The 18,227-nt window shown below is 34.3% G+C and overlaps 1 protein-coding gene across 1 annotated transcript in view; it reads right to left on the minus strand.

The window, feature by feature from the left end:
* LOC133645581 (phospholipase B1, membrane-associated-like) overlaps positions 1 to 18,227 on the minus strand; it is a 55,072-nt gene that overhangs the window by 18,041 nt on the left and 18,804 nt on the right. The window contains exons 11-31 of the mRNA XM_062040424.1: positions 17,394 to 17,449; positions 17,251 to 17,317; positions 17,094 to 17,189; positions 16,972 to 17,025; positions 16,763 to 16,810; positions 16,585 to 16,671; positions 15,082 to 15,142; positions 14,958 to 15,016; positions 14,786 to 14,859; positions 14,667 to 14,710; positions 12,909 to 13,017; positions 8,524 to 8,575; positions 8,375 to 8,455; positions 8,231 to 8,296; positions 8,053 to 8,153; positions 7,890 to 7,971; positions 4,116 to 4,220; positions 3,935 to 4,030; positions 3,776 to 3,847; positions 3,631 to 3,708; positions 3,503 to 3,563 (exon numbers count right to left, since the gene is read on the minus strand). Coding sequence (XP_061896408.1) covers positions 3,503 to 3,563; positions 3,631 to 3,708; positions 3,776 to 3,847; positions 3,935 to 4,030; positions 4,116 to 4,220; positions 7,890 to 7,971; positions 8,053 to 8,153; positions 8,231 to 8,296; positions 8,375 to 8,455; positions 8,524 to 8,575; positions 12,909 to 13,017; positions 14,667 to 14,710; positions 14,786 to 14,859; positions 14,958 to 15,016; positions 15,082 to 15,142; positions 16,585 to 16,671; positions 16,763 to 16,810; positions 16,972 to 17,025; positions 17,094 to 17,189; positions 17,251 to 17,317; positions 17,394 to 17,449 — 1,549 coding nt within the window. The remainder of the gene's footprint in view (positions 1 to 3,502; positions 3,564 to 3,630; positions 3,709 to 3,775; positions 3,848 to 3,934; positions 4,031 to 4,115; positions 4,221 to 7,889; positions 7,972 to 8,052; positions 8,154 to 8,230; positions 8,297 to 8,374; positions 8,456 to 8,523; positions 8,576 to 12,908; positions 13,018 to 14,666; positions 14,711 to 14,785; positions 14,860 to 14,957; positions 15,017 to 15,081; positions 15,143 to 16,584; positions 16,672 to 16,762; positions 16,811 to 16,971; positions 17,026 to 17,093; positions 17,190 to 17,250; positions 17,318 to 17,393; positions 17,450 to 18,227) is intronic.

The raw sequence follows: 18,227 nt of genomic DNA on the forward strand, positions 1-18,227 counted from the left end.
GTGCCAAGCAGGGAGGTTATGGGTCCCATTTTTATAGTCTTTGGTATGACTCGGCTGGGATTTGAACTCCAACCTCACACTATCTATAAACATAGACTTATTTTCATGGTCCTTTTTTGTACAAAAAGGCTACTTCTCAGCCCTCTGAGAGGAAAAGTTTTTTCCTTGTTACTTTTTTGTATAAAGAGTTGTAATTTTTCATGTCAGTTTTATTTTATTTGTGAAAAAAGCACTGACCCGACTATTTTCCACTCTTTGTAAACACCACCTTTTTTCTTGTTATTTTGTATAAAAGGCACTGATGGCTATTTTACACTATATGTAAACATTGCCTTTTTTTGTATGAAAAGGCGCTGACTCAATTTCATGCTGTCTGTAAAAGTTAACATTTTTCATGTAATGTTTGGGGTATAAAATCACAAACCCGACTATTTTTTTTTGTATACAAATCACTGACCTGGCTATTTTCTACCTTCTAAAATAGAAGCCACATTCCCTTTCACACTGTCTGTAAACATTGTTTTATTTTACACCATCTGTAAATGTAAACTTTTTTCTTGTTACTTTTTTGTATAAAAGGCACTGACCCGCTATTTCACACTATCTGTAAACATAGACTTCTTTTCATGGTCCTTTTTTTGTACAAAAAGGCTATTTTACAGTACTGTATCTGTAAAAGTTGACATAGAATTCTCAGCCCTTTGGGTGGAATTGTTTTTTCCTTGTTACTTTTTTGTGTATAAAGGCACTGACTGTTTCACTCCACCTATAAAAGTTGTAATTTTTCACGTAATTTTTATTTTATTTTGTGAACCCGACTATTTTCCACTCTTTGTAAACACCACCTTTTTTTCTTGTTATTTTGTATAAAAGGCACTCACTGATGGCTATTTTACACTATCTGTAAACATTGATTTTTTTTTTGTATGAAAAGGCACTGGCTCAATTTCATGCTATCTGTAAAAGTTAACATTTTTCATGTAATTCTTTGGGTATAAAATCACCAAACCGACTATTTTCTGCCTTCTGAAGTAGTATCTGCAGCCCCTTTCTCACTTTCTGTAAGTATTTTATCCTTGTTACTTTTTTGTATAAAAAAGGCACTGACACGGCTGTTTCACACCATTTGGAAAAGCGGACATTTTTCATGTCATTTTTTGTATGAAAAATAACTGACCTGGCTATTTTCCTCTATCTGTAAACATTATTATTTTTGTATAAAAAGGCACTGGCCCTATTTTACGACTACTTTATTTCACACTAGATCTAAAATTTGACATTTTTATGTAATTTTTTTTGTATACAAATCACTGACCTGGCTATTTTCTACCTTCTGAGATAGAAGCCACATTCCCTTTCACACTGTCTGTAAACATTTTGTTATTTTACACCATCTGTAAATGTCAACTTTTTTCTTGTTACTTTTTTGTATAAAAGGCACTGACCCGCTATTTCACACTATCTATGAATATAGACTTCTTTTCATGGTCCTTTTTTGTACAAAAGGCTATTTTACAGTACTGTATCCATAAAAGTTGAAATATAATTCTCAGCACTCTGAGTGTAAAAGTTTTTTCCTTGTTACTTTTTTGTATAAAAGGCACTGACTGTTTCACTCCATCTATAAAAGTTGTAATTTTTCACGTAATTTTTTATTTATTTGTGAACAAGCACTGACCCGACCAACTATTTTCCACTCTTTGTAAACACCGCCTTTTTTTCTTGTTACTTTTTTGTATAAAAGGCACTGATGGCTATTTTACACTACCTGTAAACATTGATTTTTTTTTTGTATAAAAAGGTGCTGACTCTTTTTCATGCTATCTGTAAAAGTTAACATTTTTCATGTAATTCTTTGGGTATAAAATCACCAACCCGACTATTTTCTGCCTTCTGAAGTAGAATCTGCAGCCCCTTTCTCACTTTCTGTAAGTATTTTATCCTTGTTACTTTTTTGTATAAAAAAGGCACTGACTTGCTGTTTCACACCATTTGGAAAAGCGGACATTTTTCATGTCATTTTTTGTATGGAAAAGAAGTGACCTGGCTATTTTCCTCTATCTGTAAACATTATTTTTTTTGTATAAAAAGGCACTGGCCCTATTTTACGACTACTTTATTTCACACTATATCTAAAATTTGAAATTTTTATGTAATTTTTTTGGTATACAAATCACTGACCTGGCTATTTTCTACCTTCTGAGCTAGAAGCCGCATTCCCTTTCACACTGTCTGTAAACTGTCTTTGTTACTTTCTGTATTAAAAAGGCACTGACAATTTTACACCATCTGTAAATGGCAACTTTTTTCTCCTTACGCTTTTGTATAAAAGGCACTAACCCGCTATTTCACACTATCTGTATACATTGACCTTTTTTATATAAAAAAAACGCACTGCTTATTTTACACTACCTGTAAACATCAACTTTTTCTTGTTACTTTTTTGTATGAAAGGCACTATTTGTAAACATCAACCGTACTGTAGAAAAAGGCATTGACCCAACTATTTCACACTATCTGTAAAAGTTGAAATTTTTCATGTCATTTTCTTAGAATAAAAATCACACACATTTTCTGCCTTCTCAGGAAACATTCTCAGCCCCTTTCACTCTGTCTAAAAAAAGTTTTTATTGTTACTTTTTTGTATTAAAAGGCCCTGACCTGGCTGTTTCACGCTATATGTAAAAGTAGACATTTTTCCATGTCTTTTCTTTGTATAAAATATTTTCTGCCTTCTGAGATAGTATTCACAGGCCATTTCACATGATTTGCATACGTGTTTTCCTTGTTACTTTACTGTATAAACGGCATATTTCGGGGGGGAACGGGTATGGTAATTTTTTGTTTTTGTTTTGTTTTTAAAAAAATACAATCTTGCGTGCTTACAGACTGTATCCCTGCAGGCTGTATTGATCTATATTGATATATAATGTAGGAACCAGAAATATTAATAACAGAAAGAAACAACCCTTTTGTGCGAATGAGTGTGAATGAGTGTAAATGGGGGAGGGAGGTTTTTTGGGTCGGTGCACTAATTGTAAGTGTAGCTTGTGTTTTTTATGTTGATTTAATAAAAAAAAATAAAAATAAAAAAAATTTAATTTAAAAAAAAAATAAAAAAATTTTTAAATTGAAATTTTTTTTTTTTAAATTTAAAATATCTTGTGCAGCCCGGTACCAATCGATCCACGGACCGGTACCAGGTTGGGGACCACTGATCTATACGACTCGTAATAAAAGCATGCATTAGCGTCTCCGTGTTGCCCTGACAGAGAATTGGGCAAACTCTGGCTATATTCTTAAGATGATAAAAACCTATTTTTGTTATGTCATGGTTCTGTATAAAAAGCAACACCACAATCTGATTTTTAAACGCAGTGTGAAAGCGCACAGAAGAGTCTTCGCCGGGTTCTGTATGAAAGGCATAGGCGAAGAGATGCCGGATCTCACGCGGCAGTTTGGCAGATTCTCTGTGTGAAAGAATCTGTTGATTGAGTTTTACCTGACGTGGGCACAGGGTCAGATGGATGCGTGTTGAGGCAGGAGAAGTCGCTGCCCCAATTCTAAACATAATAAATGTTTTAAAAGGAAGATTACACTCAGCATAGACAGGAAATGGAGTCAACTTACGGTCACTGGAGGAGGAGCCGGCGTAGGTCCTGGGAAAGTGTAGTTGCTGTTGGCAGCTGTTCTGAAGAACGGAGCAGCCTGACAGGGACCAAAACAAACACATTTATTAATATGCACATGTAATAACGGTTAATAAACAGTCCACCTCAGAAGGACACTTTAAATCAATCCCGGCCATGAAGTCTTGCGTGAACGTCTTGTTTCCGACCGGCTCCAGCTACAAGATCAGGAAAAGTCAGCGATTCACTTTGAAATATTCAAGCATCCGAGCCAAAATGTGCGTGTTTACGTTGCCGCTTCCTACCATGTTGTTCCACAGAGCTCTCGCCATCAGAGTGTGAGCTCTCTGGCTTAGGTGAAAGCAATCAGGTGAGAAGTAGGAGCGATCGGGCCTTCCGTCCTTCAGAGAATACATGGAGTTAGGAAGCATGTGCATGAGTGAGTTTTCGTGGAAAGGGACGTTTGGGACACGGGCCTTCTTTTACCGGCAACGTAGGAAGGAAAACTTCTCTGTAGAAAGGCTGCAGTACTACAGAGAAGTTGTCGTGTGTGTCATAGCGCCCGGAGTCCACCAGTTCCCGCATTGCATGCTGGGAACAAACACAGTAAAAGGTAGCGCAGTCGAAGTTAACGTCATTGGTGCTTTTTTAACGTTTTGTCTATAAACTGTTCCTGAAATAAAGAAATAATTGAAATGGTCACAAAATAGAAAAATATGTCATCAAATAAATAAATGGAAAAAAATCAGTGATGAAATAAATAAATGATTAATTTGGTAACAAATGAAAATACATTTGTCATACAAAATAAATCAATAAATTGGTCACAAAACAAATACATTTGTCAAAAAAAATGAATGAATTGCTAAATCAGTCATGAAATAAATTACTAAACTGGAAACAAAATAAAAACATTGGCCATAAAATAAATGTATTAAGAAATCAGTCATAAAATAAATTTAAAAAAATGGTCACAATATAAATACAGTTGTCATAAAATACATAAACTAATAGATCAGTCGTGAAATAAATAAATGACTAAAGTTGTAATGGAATAAATTCATTGGTCATACAATTAAAAAACAAAAGAAATCAGTCATGAACAAAATTAAGAAATTGGTCACAAAATAAGTACATTTGTCAGGAAATAAACACATGAATAAATCAGTCATTAAATAAATTACTAAACTGGAAACAATATAAATACATTGGCCATAAAATAAATGTATTAAGAAATTAGTCATGAAATACATTTAAAAAATGGTCACAAAATAAATACAATTGTCATAAAATACATAAACAAATAGATCAGTCGTGAAATAAATAAATTACTAAATTTGCAATGGAATAAATTCATAAAATGTCATAAAATAAAAACGTAAGAAATCAGTCGTGAAATAAATTAGGAAATTGGTCACAAAATGAATACATTTGTCATAAAATAGATTAATTAAGACGTCAATCATAAAATGTAGAGAAAGAAATCAGTCATGCAAAAAAAATCAAGAAATTGGTCACAAAAGAAACACATTTGTCATGTCATTGTCAAGAAATATTTAATTATGTGTCACAAAATAAATACTTTTGTCAAAAAATGAATACATTGTTAAATCAGTCTTAAAATTTAAAAAAATATAAAATTGGTAATAAAAAAATACATGGGCTTTAAAATGAATGAATTAAAAATCAGCCATGTAATAAATAAACTACTAAATTGGGAAATAAACAAATTAACAAATTGATGACAAAATAAATACATTTGTCATAAATTTTATCAGCAAAACAGTCGTGAAAAAAATGAATTACTAAATTGGTAACAACAAATACATTCGCCATACAATAAAACAACTAAGAAATCAGTCATGGAATAAATTATAAAATTGGTCACAAAATAAATGCATTTGTCATACAAAAAACATCCAATATATTTGTCACAAAATACTGTAAGTACTTTGGTCAAAAATGAATACATTACTAATCAGTCGTAAAATAAATTACTAAATTGGTAACTTAGTAAAACTATTGGTGACAAAATAAAGGCATTTCTAAGTTAGTGACAGAATAAACATATAGGCCATAAAAATGAATAAATAAATAAAACATCAGTCATTATATAAATTAAGAAATTAGTCACAAAATGTATCCATTTGTCATGAAATAAAAACATTTGTCATAAAATTAAATTAACAAATCAATTGTGAATTAAATAAATTACTAAATTGGTGACAAAATAAATACATTGGTCATAAAATAAACAAATCAACAAGTCAGTCGTGAAAAAAATTTACTAAATTATATCGAACATAAAACAAATTAATATATGAGTCATGAGATGAATAAATGCATTGGTCATCAAAAAATAAATGAGCAGGGTCATTCAGAGATAATTTACTAGCTACAATTTAAATATCCATCCACTTTCTACCGCTTGTCCCTTTTGGAGTTGCAGGGGGTACTGGAGCCTATCTCAGCTGCATTTGGGCGGAAGGCGGGGTACACCCTGGACAAGTCGCCACCTCATCGCAGGGCCAACACAGATAGACAGACAACATTCACATTCACACACTAGGGCCAATTTAGTGTTGCCAATCAACCTATCCCCAGGTGCATGTCTTTGGAGGTGGGAGGAAGTCGGAGTACCCCGGGGAGAACATGCAAACGCTACACAGAAATACCCCGAGCTTGGGGATCGAACCCAGGACCTTCGTATTGTGAGGCACATGCACTAACCCCTGTTCCACCGTGCTGCCACAATTTAAATAGTCAATAGTTAATTGAATAAATAATTATTTTTATACTGTATACACAATTCTAGACCTCCATAAAATATATACATTATGCCATGAAATAAATAAATGAATATGTTACATTTCTGATTAGATTTCGCTATTATTTAATTAATTAATAATTGATTACAACTAGAATTCATTCATTATTTTTTTCATCCCTATTGAAATATGTGAAATTGGCCATTTATAGGCCAATAAATAAGTAAATAGGTTTAATATAAATATATATATTTTTTTATTTTATTAATAATTTTAATATTAATATATATTAATATAATTTTTTTTCATAACATGGTCACTACTGCCTAGTTTCTCTTGTTATATTATTATTTCACTGTTATATTTTTATTCTCATTGTTGCTTTTTATTTTTAATCTTATTGTAATATTTTTCTATTTTGTTTCCATTTATACCCCTTTTTAAATTTGATCTCAATTCTGTACACTGCTGCTGGAATTTTAATTTTCCTGAGGGAACTCTCCTGATGGAATCAATAAAGTACTATCTATCTATCTATCTATCTATCTATCTATCTATCTATCTATCTATCTATCTATCTATCTATCTATCTATCTATCTATCTATCTATCTATCTATCTATCTATCTATCTATCTATCTATCTATCTATCTATCTATCTATCTATCTATCTATCTATCTATCGTAATTTCCGGACTATAAGCCGCTACTTTTTCCCCTCGTTCTGGTCCCTGCGGCTTATACAAGGGTGCGGCTTATTTACGGCCTGTTCTTCTCCGACACCGACGAACAGGATTTCGGTGGTTTTAGTACGCAGGAGGAAGACGATGACACAATGATTAAAGACTGACTTTTCATATACCGGTAGGCTGGTTATTTTGATAACGTACAGGCGAGCACTTTGTATTACTTTGCACCGTTGTATTATTTGTACTCTGCACGAATGCTGTTCGCCATGTCAAAGATGTGAAAGTTTGATTGAATGATTGATTGTTAATAAATGGGACGCTTTGCGTTCCCAAACAGTCATCTCTGTCCCGACAATCCCCTCCGTGGTAGCAGGAACCCCTATATACTACGGTAATTACACATCAAAACCCTGCGGCTTATAGTCGGGTGCGGCTTATATATGGAGCAATCTGTATTTTCCCCTAAATTTAGCTGGTGCAGCTTATAGTCAGGTGCGGCTTATAGTCCGGAAATTACGGTATCTATCTATCTATCCATCCATCCATCCATCCATCCATCCATCCATCCATCCATCCATCCATCCATCCATCCATCCATCCATCCATCCATCCATCCATCCATCCATCTATCTATCTTAATACAACTCTTTCATATTTTAATTCACAGCTTAATTAACTCATGGAAAATAGTATATGTTATTTTAAATACATTTATTGTATTTATTTTTATATATTAATTTGATACACATCTACAAACCAAAGCATGTTGTGGCCAGGAAGTACTAAAGTATTCACATTAAGTACCTGATAGGCTCTACTGTACTCGTTGACCTTCTGGAGTTCCACCGAGTCATCTCTTGGCTTCAGTACGCAGGGGCAAACTATTCTGAAACACAAACACATGAAACATGGCATCGATTGCCGCATCATAAGCTTTTGAACTTGAATAACGGCAAGCACGGCTGACCTGACAAACCAGGTGGGGCAGCCCAGAGTATTATCTTTATGCAGATTACGCAGCGGTATAATGTCCAACAGCTCTACCAGGTTGACCAGCGCACGTGGAACCTACAGCACACGGTAGGAAAACGCAGCTTGTAAACTCGCTTTAGGGGGGTTTTTGTGCATGTGAAAGTCAGCCGTACTTCATCGTGGAGTATATCCAGAGCTCGACGGATACGGGCCGCCACATTCCTGGGTGAGAAAAACACCTGTTTAAGAAGAAAAACAGAGCTCATGTTAATACCAAAGCAATATTTAAATTGCAAATGAAATAATGAAAAACTCACGCTGTCTGTGCAGAAGTCACATAGGTCATTGCCGCCAATAAACATGGTGATCACTTTCCAGTCGTTGTGGAAATCAATTCTCTGCATTAAACATGACAACATATATTATTACTACTGTACTAGTATTGTTTTAGGCCTGTGTCATTTACCGTGTCTTTTTTCATCCTGGCCACTAAGGCGCGCACTTGTTTCACCACATCGCTTAAAAAAAAAAGAAAAGAAAGTAACAGTCATTCATTAATCATTTCCATTCACTAAATTTGTATAATTAATCAAATAGTCCAGGTTCTTCTATTTTCACATATGAGAAGTCCCAGTTCATGATACTGTACTCTCTCTAGTGTGACATTTAGTCAGTGGCGGGCCGTGCGTTTCTCACCTAGGCCTTCACTGATGTCTGACTTCAAAGATTACCTCTCAAAATACCATAATTGATGTCAGTACATGACCCTTGCTGGAGAAATACTATAAAGGAACACATTTACGCCCTACTGGGCATTGAACCACATCAACAGTGTACAAAACAGGTTATTTTCTGGCGCATTTAATAATAAATTAAAGCCAGTGTTGGGTTAGTTACTGAAAACCAGTAACTAGTTACAGTTACTAGTTACTTTATTTCAAAAGTAACTCAGTTACTAACTCAGTTACTTACACCAAAAAGTAATGCGTTACTGTGAAAAGTAACTATTTAGTTACTTCTTTTTTTTTTTAAAGCTCCCATTAATGCCCTTTTAGCCTTAATTTCAGTACTGTTATTGCACTGGAGAATAATACAATCTGTTGATCAACTTGACATGCATTTGCATCACTGAACTCTGCTAAGCAATGTGGTCTACATACAACACACAAACACAAAGATATGTTTCAAAGAGCCAATTTATTTCAGGCCAGAACAAATTGACAAACCTATTTTGTGTCTGTGTTTGTGTCTGGGGCGTGTCTGTGTTTACTAACAAGACATCATGGCGGAGCCGCAGTCGAGTTTCTTAACATGGAGATATTCTCACTACTTTTCTTTTGTCGAGCACAAAGAAAAGAACATTTTAGCTAAATGTAAGTTGTGTCTTGGATCAAAGATCCTATCTACTGCCCAAAACAGCAATTCAAATCTGCTGAAACAGTTACAAAAGCAACATACTTCGACGAAGCTAGTAAAGAGAGACACACTTCACCTTAGGATTTTAACGGAGGGACTGCTAGCCAGGACAACATTGATAGAGCCATTGCAGTGTATGTGCTAGAACAGTGTTTTTCAACCTTTTCTGAGCCAAGGCACATTTTTTTTCATTGAAAAAATCCGGAGGCACACCACCAGTAGAAAACATTAAAATGTTTTGACTCAGCAGCCGTTATTGACAGTAAAAAGTCGTTCTCGCAATTGTTGGATATTAATTTAAACCATAACCAAGCATGCATCAATATAGCTCTTGTCTCAAAGTAGGTGTACTGTCACACGCTGTAAATCTTTGCTGTCGTCCAGCATTCTGTTTTTGTCTACTTCACAGCCAGTTCAGTTTTAGTTTTGTTCTGCATAGCCATCCCAAAGCTTCAATGGCTTTTCTTAGCGTCACTCATCTTTTGTTTATTTTTGGTTTAAGCATTAGATACCTTTTTTACCTGCACACTGCCTCCCGCTGTCGCCTGCATATTGTGATCACGACAAACCATGGTCCCGACATCTACAAAGCACTTAGCTACCTGCTGCCACCTACTGATATGGAAGAGTATTACACGGTTACTCTGCCGAGCTCTAGACAGCACAAACACTGAACAACGGCACATTATTTGCGGATTATAATTACTGGTTTGCCAAAAATATTTTTAACCCAATTAGGTGAAATTACATAATCTCCCACGGCACACCAGACAATATCTTACGGTACACTAGTGTGCCGCGGCACAGTGGTTGAAAAACACTGTGCTAGAAGACATGCAGGCTATTTCTACAGTGGAGTCACCCGCTTTCAGGGAACTAATTAGCATGAAATCGGGCATCAAACAGCAAATGGCACGAAAACATTTTCCAAGTTCCTGGACACAGTGGACAGTGAGGACATAAACATGGAAAGCAAGCTAGAGAAGACACTCCAAACTCGGCCTCTGCTCATCATTCATCACTGAAGTTGCACACACTCTGTCAATTCTCTTATATACTCTTTCATTCTAGACTTAGAGTGTTTGATTATCACATCACTCTAAATGTATAGACTATAAAGTTTACAAACTTAAAGAGGGATGCTAGTGGGCCAGGCCAATCTTTCCTTTTCTCCAAACTAAAACTGGGGAAATGTGTAGAGTGTTCTGGGCTTCAGTACAGTGTTGATCTCATGAAGACATGATTTTATTTCACAATTCCTTGAGAGAAAAAAATGCCTGGTTAGGCTTTGTGTATGTCATGTGTGCCTTCCTTGGGTGAAGCCAGGTTTACAGCTATGTTGTTATCAGTGTTGGGTTAGTTACTGAAAACCAGTTACTAGTTACTTAATTTCAAAAGTAACTCAGTTACTAATTTAGTTACTTACACCAAAAAGTAATGCGTTACTGTGAAAAGTAACTATTTAGTTACTTATTTAAAAAAATATATGTTTAAGGCTCCCATTAATGCCCTTTTAGCCTTCATTTCAGTACTGTTATTGCACTGGAGAATAATACAATATGTTGATCAACTTAAATGCATTTGCACCACTGAACTCTGCTAAACAATGTGGTCTACATACAACACACTAAGACAAAGATATGTTTCAAAGGGCCAATTTATTTCGGGCCAGAACAAATAGACAAAACTATTTTAAATAGCTGCAACATAACATACATAAGTAACAAACCGCATGATAACAACATGTCACAACATAGCTGTAAACCTGGCTTCACCCAAGGAAGGCACAGATGACATGATTATATGTCATGTCACTGTATACAGCACACATACTGCTATACACAAAGCCTAACCAGGCGTTTTTTTCCCTCAAGGAATTGTGAAATAAAATCATGTCTTCAGGAGATCAACACTGTACTGAAGCCCAGAACACTCTACGCATTTCCCCAGTTTTAGTTTAGAGAAAAGGAAAGATTGACCTGGCCCACTAGGATCCCTCTTTATGTTTGTGAACTTTATAGTCCATACATTTAGAGTGATGTGATAATCAAACACTCTAGAAGTCTAGAATGAAAGAGTATATAAGAGAATTAACAGAGTGTGTACCTTCAGTGCTGAATGTTGAGCAGAGGCAGAGTTTGGAGTGTCTTCTTTAGCTCGCTTTCCATGTTTATGTACTCACTGTCTACTGTGTCCAGGTACTTGGAACATGTTCTCCGTGCCATTTGCTGTTTGATGCCCGGTATCATGCTAATTTTGCTGCCTGAAAGCGGGTGACTCCACTGTAGAAATAGCCTGCATGTCTTCTAGCACATACGCTACAATGGAGATAATAATTTCGCCACACCTAGTGTGTGTGTGACAATCATTGGTACTTTAACTTTAACTCTATCATTGTTGTCCTGGCTAGCAGTCCCTCCGTTAAAATCCAGCCGCTGTTGCTTAGGTGGAAGTGGAGGTGAAGTGGCATCGGAGTCTGTCTCTGTCTTTACTAGCTTCGTCGAAGCATGTTGCTTTTGTAGGTGTTTCAGCAGATTTGAATTGATGTTTTGGGCAGTAGATGGGTTCTTTGATCCAAGACACAACTTACATTTAACTAAAATGTTCTTTTCTTTGTGCTCGACAAAAGAAAAGTAGTGAGAATATCTCCATGTTAAGAAACTCAACTACGGCTGCGCCATGATGTCTTGTTAGTAAACACAGACACGCCACGCCCCCCCCCCCCCCCCGCCCCCCACCCGCCCCCACCCACACACAGCGCGCCTCTTGTGACACAGAAAGATTCAGAAGGACGACACCGCAGCTCTCCAATAAAACACACTCAGATCTTCTCAGTTTCTAGCCGATACTATATAAAAAATAACGTAAAAATTTAGTAACGGTAACTGAGTTACTGAATATAAAAAATAACGCGTTAGACTACTAGTTACCGCCGAAAATAACGCCGTTACAGTAACGCGTTAGTCCCAACACTGTCTAGACTACGATATTGTTCAATTAAGCACACTTATTACGTATATTTAGCTTGTGTGTTATTGTGTGCTAAGCTGTTGTGTAGCTGCTTGCTTCCAGTAGCCTACCATGTTTACATTTTGTAAATGACTCCACTAAAATACAAGTAAAGATCAACCTTGTGTGCTTTTTGGAGGACATTTGGATTTTAACTGGCTGTCCAGCTTTGCACAAGTACAAACGCTGGACATTTTAGAGCAAACCCACATATTACGTTACTTGTTTTTTGTTGATATCGGACCGATAACAATATTGGATCGGTACACCCCGAATATACAATTTATGACAGTCGTGTTGTAAATTGAAGCTACCTTTTAAGTATGTTACGAACAATACGACCTGCACAAGCTGCATTGATTAGTAGTGAGAGTTAAATAAAGTTAGTAAAAAGTGGAATGACAGTAGGAAGTGAGGATGACTGACCCACTCGTGGCCCCGGCTACAGCCTGGTTGAGGAAGGCTCCAGGAGAGTCGGCCTTGCCTTTTCCTTGAGAGAAGCCCGTCAGAGAAGGGTTGAACTCCTTTAGGATGTCTGCGCAATAAACGCACACACACACACACACACACACACACACACACACACACACACACACACACACACACACACACACACACACACACACACACACACACACACACACACACACACACACACACACACACACACACACACACATTACATAGGGTCTCTGACTGAACAAATACATAAGTATCACTACTTCTATTCTATATAACACAGATATTTGACATGTTGAAGTAAATGTTAATTTCATTTCATTCTGTTTTTTAATTATACATGTATATTTGTTGTTGTTGTTGTTACCTAATCACTAATAAATGGTAAACTGGAAGTGGATTAACTACCAGAAATTCTTGAGACAAGGAGAAGAGTTAAGAATAAATAAAATCTGCTTCTTCCTACTCCTTTTCAGATGCGCTGAATTGTGCTTTTGTGTGAAATAAACTAAACTTTTATTTATGTATTATTTTTAATTTGTGCATGTTGATCATTTTAGGCAACATATGGCAAATTTGCAATGGACGTACTCTCTGAATGAAATGCAACCGTCATATTACTATGTATATTTTTCCCAATGACATGATGCAGCCAAGATTTACATTTACAGTTTCTTCTAAAAAAAATTAAATATTTTGAATATTGTAATATATATATATATATATATATATATATATATATATATATATATATATATATATATATATATATATATATATATATATATATATATATATATATATATATATATATATATATATATATATATATATATATCCTGAGGATTGAGGAAAACCCCTCATGAAACAGGCCTGTAGAGATGAAATAGTCTTGTGATTTTTTTCCCACACATACATATATATATATATATATATATATATATATATATATATATATATATATATATATATATATATATATATATATATATATATATATATATATATATATATATATATATGTATATATATAAATATATATATATATATATATATATATATATATATATATATATATATATATATATATATATATATATATATATATATATATATATATATATATATATATATATATATATATATATATACACATGTATGTACATACACTACCGTTCAAAAGTTTGGGGTCACCCAAACAATTTTGTGGAATAGCCTTAATTTCTAAGAACAAGAATAGACTGTGGAGTTTCAGATGAAAGTTCTCTTTTTCTGGCCATTTTGAGCGTTTAATTGACCCCACAAATGTGATGCTCCAGAAACTCAATCTGCTTAAAGGAAGGTCAGTTTTGTAGCTTCTGTAACGAGCTAAACTGTTTTCAGATGTGTGAACATGATTGCACAAGGGTTTTCTAATCATCAATTAGCCTTCTGAGCCAATGAGCAAACACATTGTACCATTAGAACACTGGAGTGATAGTTGCTGGAAATGGGCCTCTATACACCTATGTAGATATTGCACCAAAAACCAGATATTTGCAGCTAGAATAGTCATTTACCACATTAGCAATGTATAGAGTGTATTTCTTTAAAGTTAAGACTAGTTTAAAGTTATCGTCATTGAAAAGTACAGTGCTTTTCCTTCAAAAATAAGGACATTTCAATGTGACCCCAAACTTTTGAACGGTAGTGTATATATACAGTACATATAATCTGAATACATACTTGGCAGAGTGGTGACTGTGGTGATATTTTCATCCCCACCAATGCTGAAAAGGTAAGAAATAAACACATAAAGGTGCTAGATCTACCAAGATACTGAACGTACTTATTTTTAATGTTACCTCCATGACAGTCCTCTGTACTCGTTGATGACCAGAAGAAGATTGTCAGACTTTGCACCAACGCCATTTCCTGCCTGCCACGTTACACAACACAGTAGCCAAATGTTTTTTGACATATTGATTACCCAGGAAATCGAGCAATATAGATCAATATATAGGAGAAGACACTGACTGTCAGAGAGTCACCCACAGCTGCCACCACCTTGATGTCTGCGGGTCGGAGGTCATGAACTGCACACAAGAGTCAAAGCGATGTTGTCACTCACATGAAAGGATCATGTTGTCATTTTCAGTACCTGACGTTGGTGTTGTTGGAGATGGACGACGGTCTGTGCAAGGTATCTCACTTCCCATGACCTGAACAACACACATATATTACATATACATTTATGTATATATAATGTGTATACATGCAGTATAAACATTAGCCGATTGTATATTACGTATACCTGTACTTATTGTATATTGTAATTGTTTGAATATATATATACATATATATATATATATATATATATATGTATATATGTATATGTATATATATATATATATATATATATATATATATATATATATATATATATATATATATATATATATATATATATATATATATATATATATATATATATATATATATATATATATATATATATATATATATATATTTTTGCCCTTTGTTATTATTAGTAATATTATTATTTATATTATGTTTTGACACAATAAAACATAAATACAACAAGACAACAAATAGAAATAACAAATTAATACAACAGTAAATATTATATTGTAATAGTTTATTATTAAATATATAATGTAAAATTATTATATGTACTTCTTTCGAGAGGGTCAAGCAGTAAAAAAAATGTATAAATGGAAAATATTATATTTACTATATTTTATATTTATTTAATGCAAAACACTATTATTATTACTAAAATATTTGTACATTTATTCATTATATTATCAAAATAATTGTAATAATTATCATTTACAATTATTTAAATTAGAACTTATATGAAAATATTACCTTTATTTTAATATGTATTTAATATGTTGTATTATTTTAATGTACTGTTGTATTTCTATTACACACACATATATACTGTGTATACATATATATATATTTATATATAAAACAAAATATAGGTTTTTGTACTTATTATTAGTAGTAGTATTCGCGTCATGATATGTATTATAGTATTTAAAAAATTCTACGCAAAAATACAACAGGAAAATAACTTAGAATTAAAATAAAAATAACTAATAAATAAAACAACAAATATAATATTGCGCAATAATCAATATAAATATTATTGCATTTTTTTCATATTTAATAATTATATTTATATTTATTCATTGTATTCATCATCTTTTACAATTATTATAATTATAACTTTTTAATGAAAATTAGGAAAATATTAGATTTATTTTAGTATTGTATATATTTTTTTTATTATTATTTAAATGTATTTCCTTGTTGTATTTATGTTGTATTGCCATGTATTGCAACTTATATTTATTGTTACTATATTATGATTCATAATACGTGACAATACAATATCAATTCAACACGGAAGCACATACAATCTATGATGAGTTATAATTAGAACATTAATAATAAATGTAAAATAGTACAGAACTGTTCTAACAATGATAATACACACCTTGTACATATTAATATTGCAGTACATTAATCATAGGCTGCTGCCCCCGCGGCCCGACCTCGGATAAGCGGAATAAAATGGATGGATGGATGGATACAGTAATGAATTATGAATTATTTTAAATGGAGAAATTACCGGGTCTGTTTGCAAAGCAGCGCCGCGGTTATCCACTTCCTGTCTGTTGTCGAGCAAGTTGAGCGGCGTCCTCAAATAAGGTCGCTCCTTCAGAATCACACAGCAGCCAAAAGTAAAAATTTTTTTTTATTCCACAACAAAAGTTTGGTGGAATCGACCATTTCTGTTTTTGTCTTACTTGAGTTGGACACGCGCTGAGCTGTGATGGACTGCGTGAGGCCTGAAGCTGCAGATTACACCATTTCAAAGGGCAACACAAAGGGAGAAAGAGACAATGTTGCCACTGTTAATCTTTATATCTTATTTTATATCTTATTTTAATCTAATCTACTTTACAGGGTAATAAAAGGCTCATTGGTGACGTCCTTTACTTTTGCTTGAACTCACCAGGCTTGTCCACAGCTGCACGGCCGGTTTGCTTACGTCAGCCAAAATGTCCTCCTGAATAAAAACAGAAGAAGAGCTGTGTGGTTCTTCATGCGGTTCTTTCCACTTCATTGGGTTCTTACTGAGCTGTGCTCCAGGATGAGAGGTCGTGGCTGCAGCAGAGCGCTGAAGTTCAACTGCTGCCACTTCGGATGTTCCAACGCACCACCTAAAGAATCCTGAGAATAAAACCTGTGAGTGGAAATCTTAAAAAAAAATCAACTAAGAAATGATCTTTACCTGCATTTTTTGCACAAGCGTGGCCTCACATAGTCGACTATGTTGTTGTTTCGCACCAAAGTACGCGCTATTACAGCAAATAGGCAAAAAAAAACGCACATTACATTTATATTTATTTATGTTTTCCCCAGTCAAGCACTTACTTGTCCTTGTGTTGACTTGAGTGACACACCACAACATGAACAAGAGTGTGATGCAACTGTCAAAGTATAGGAAAAAAAAAAAAATCACATTATTATGACAGGAGTGACCAGACTTTACAGCAGGGGTCGGCAAACCAAAATGTTGAAAGAGCCACATTGGACCAAAAATACAAACAAAAAATTAAAAGCCTTACATACACATAAGTGTTATAATGAAGGCAACGCGTGGTTTGTCTATATTAGCTATATTAGCCTACTATCAGAGGCTGACGCAAATTATTATTCTACACATTTTTGCAACATTTGAAATTATTAGTAAAATGGAGGCTTCTCACAGGATGAGATAACTTCTGGAAATTACTGGCTCAGAATGGCCAAAAGTATAGATGTGTGTGTCCAAGTTTAAGGAAACAGCAGGCTGTCTTCTTCTAATGGATTTATTACAATCTTAGCAAGCTGGGTAACGTTTGCTGTGGTCTGGAACAACATGCCACACACACACAACTATGAGAAATGCAGCCAATACTACATACAGGTAACGTGTCTTGAGACATGCAAATATAAATTAAATACACAGAGGACAAAAGTAAAGGAAATTAAATGAGCTCAAATATACCTACAAACAAGGCGTAATGATGCAAAATGTACATACAGCTAACCTAAATGGCATGTTAGCATCGATTAGCTTGCGGTCATGGATTGACCAAATATGCCTGATAAGCACTCTAACAAGTCAATAAAATCAACAAAGCTCACCTTTGTGCATTCACACACAGTATAAAAAATTTGGTGGACAAAATGAGACAAAGGAGTAGCATTAAACACGGCTTTCTG

Source organism: Entelurus aequoreus, linkage group LG03, assembly GCF_033978785.1.
Source record: "Entelurus aequoreus isolate RoL-2023_Sb linkage group LG03, RoL_Eaeq_v1.1, whole genome shotgun sequence".
Taxonomy (NCBI): Eukaryota; Metazoa; Chordata; class Actinopteri; order Syngnathiformes; family Syngnathidae; genus Entelurus; species Entelurus aequoreus.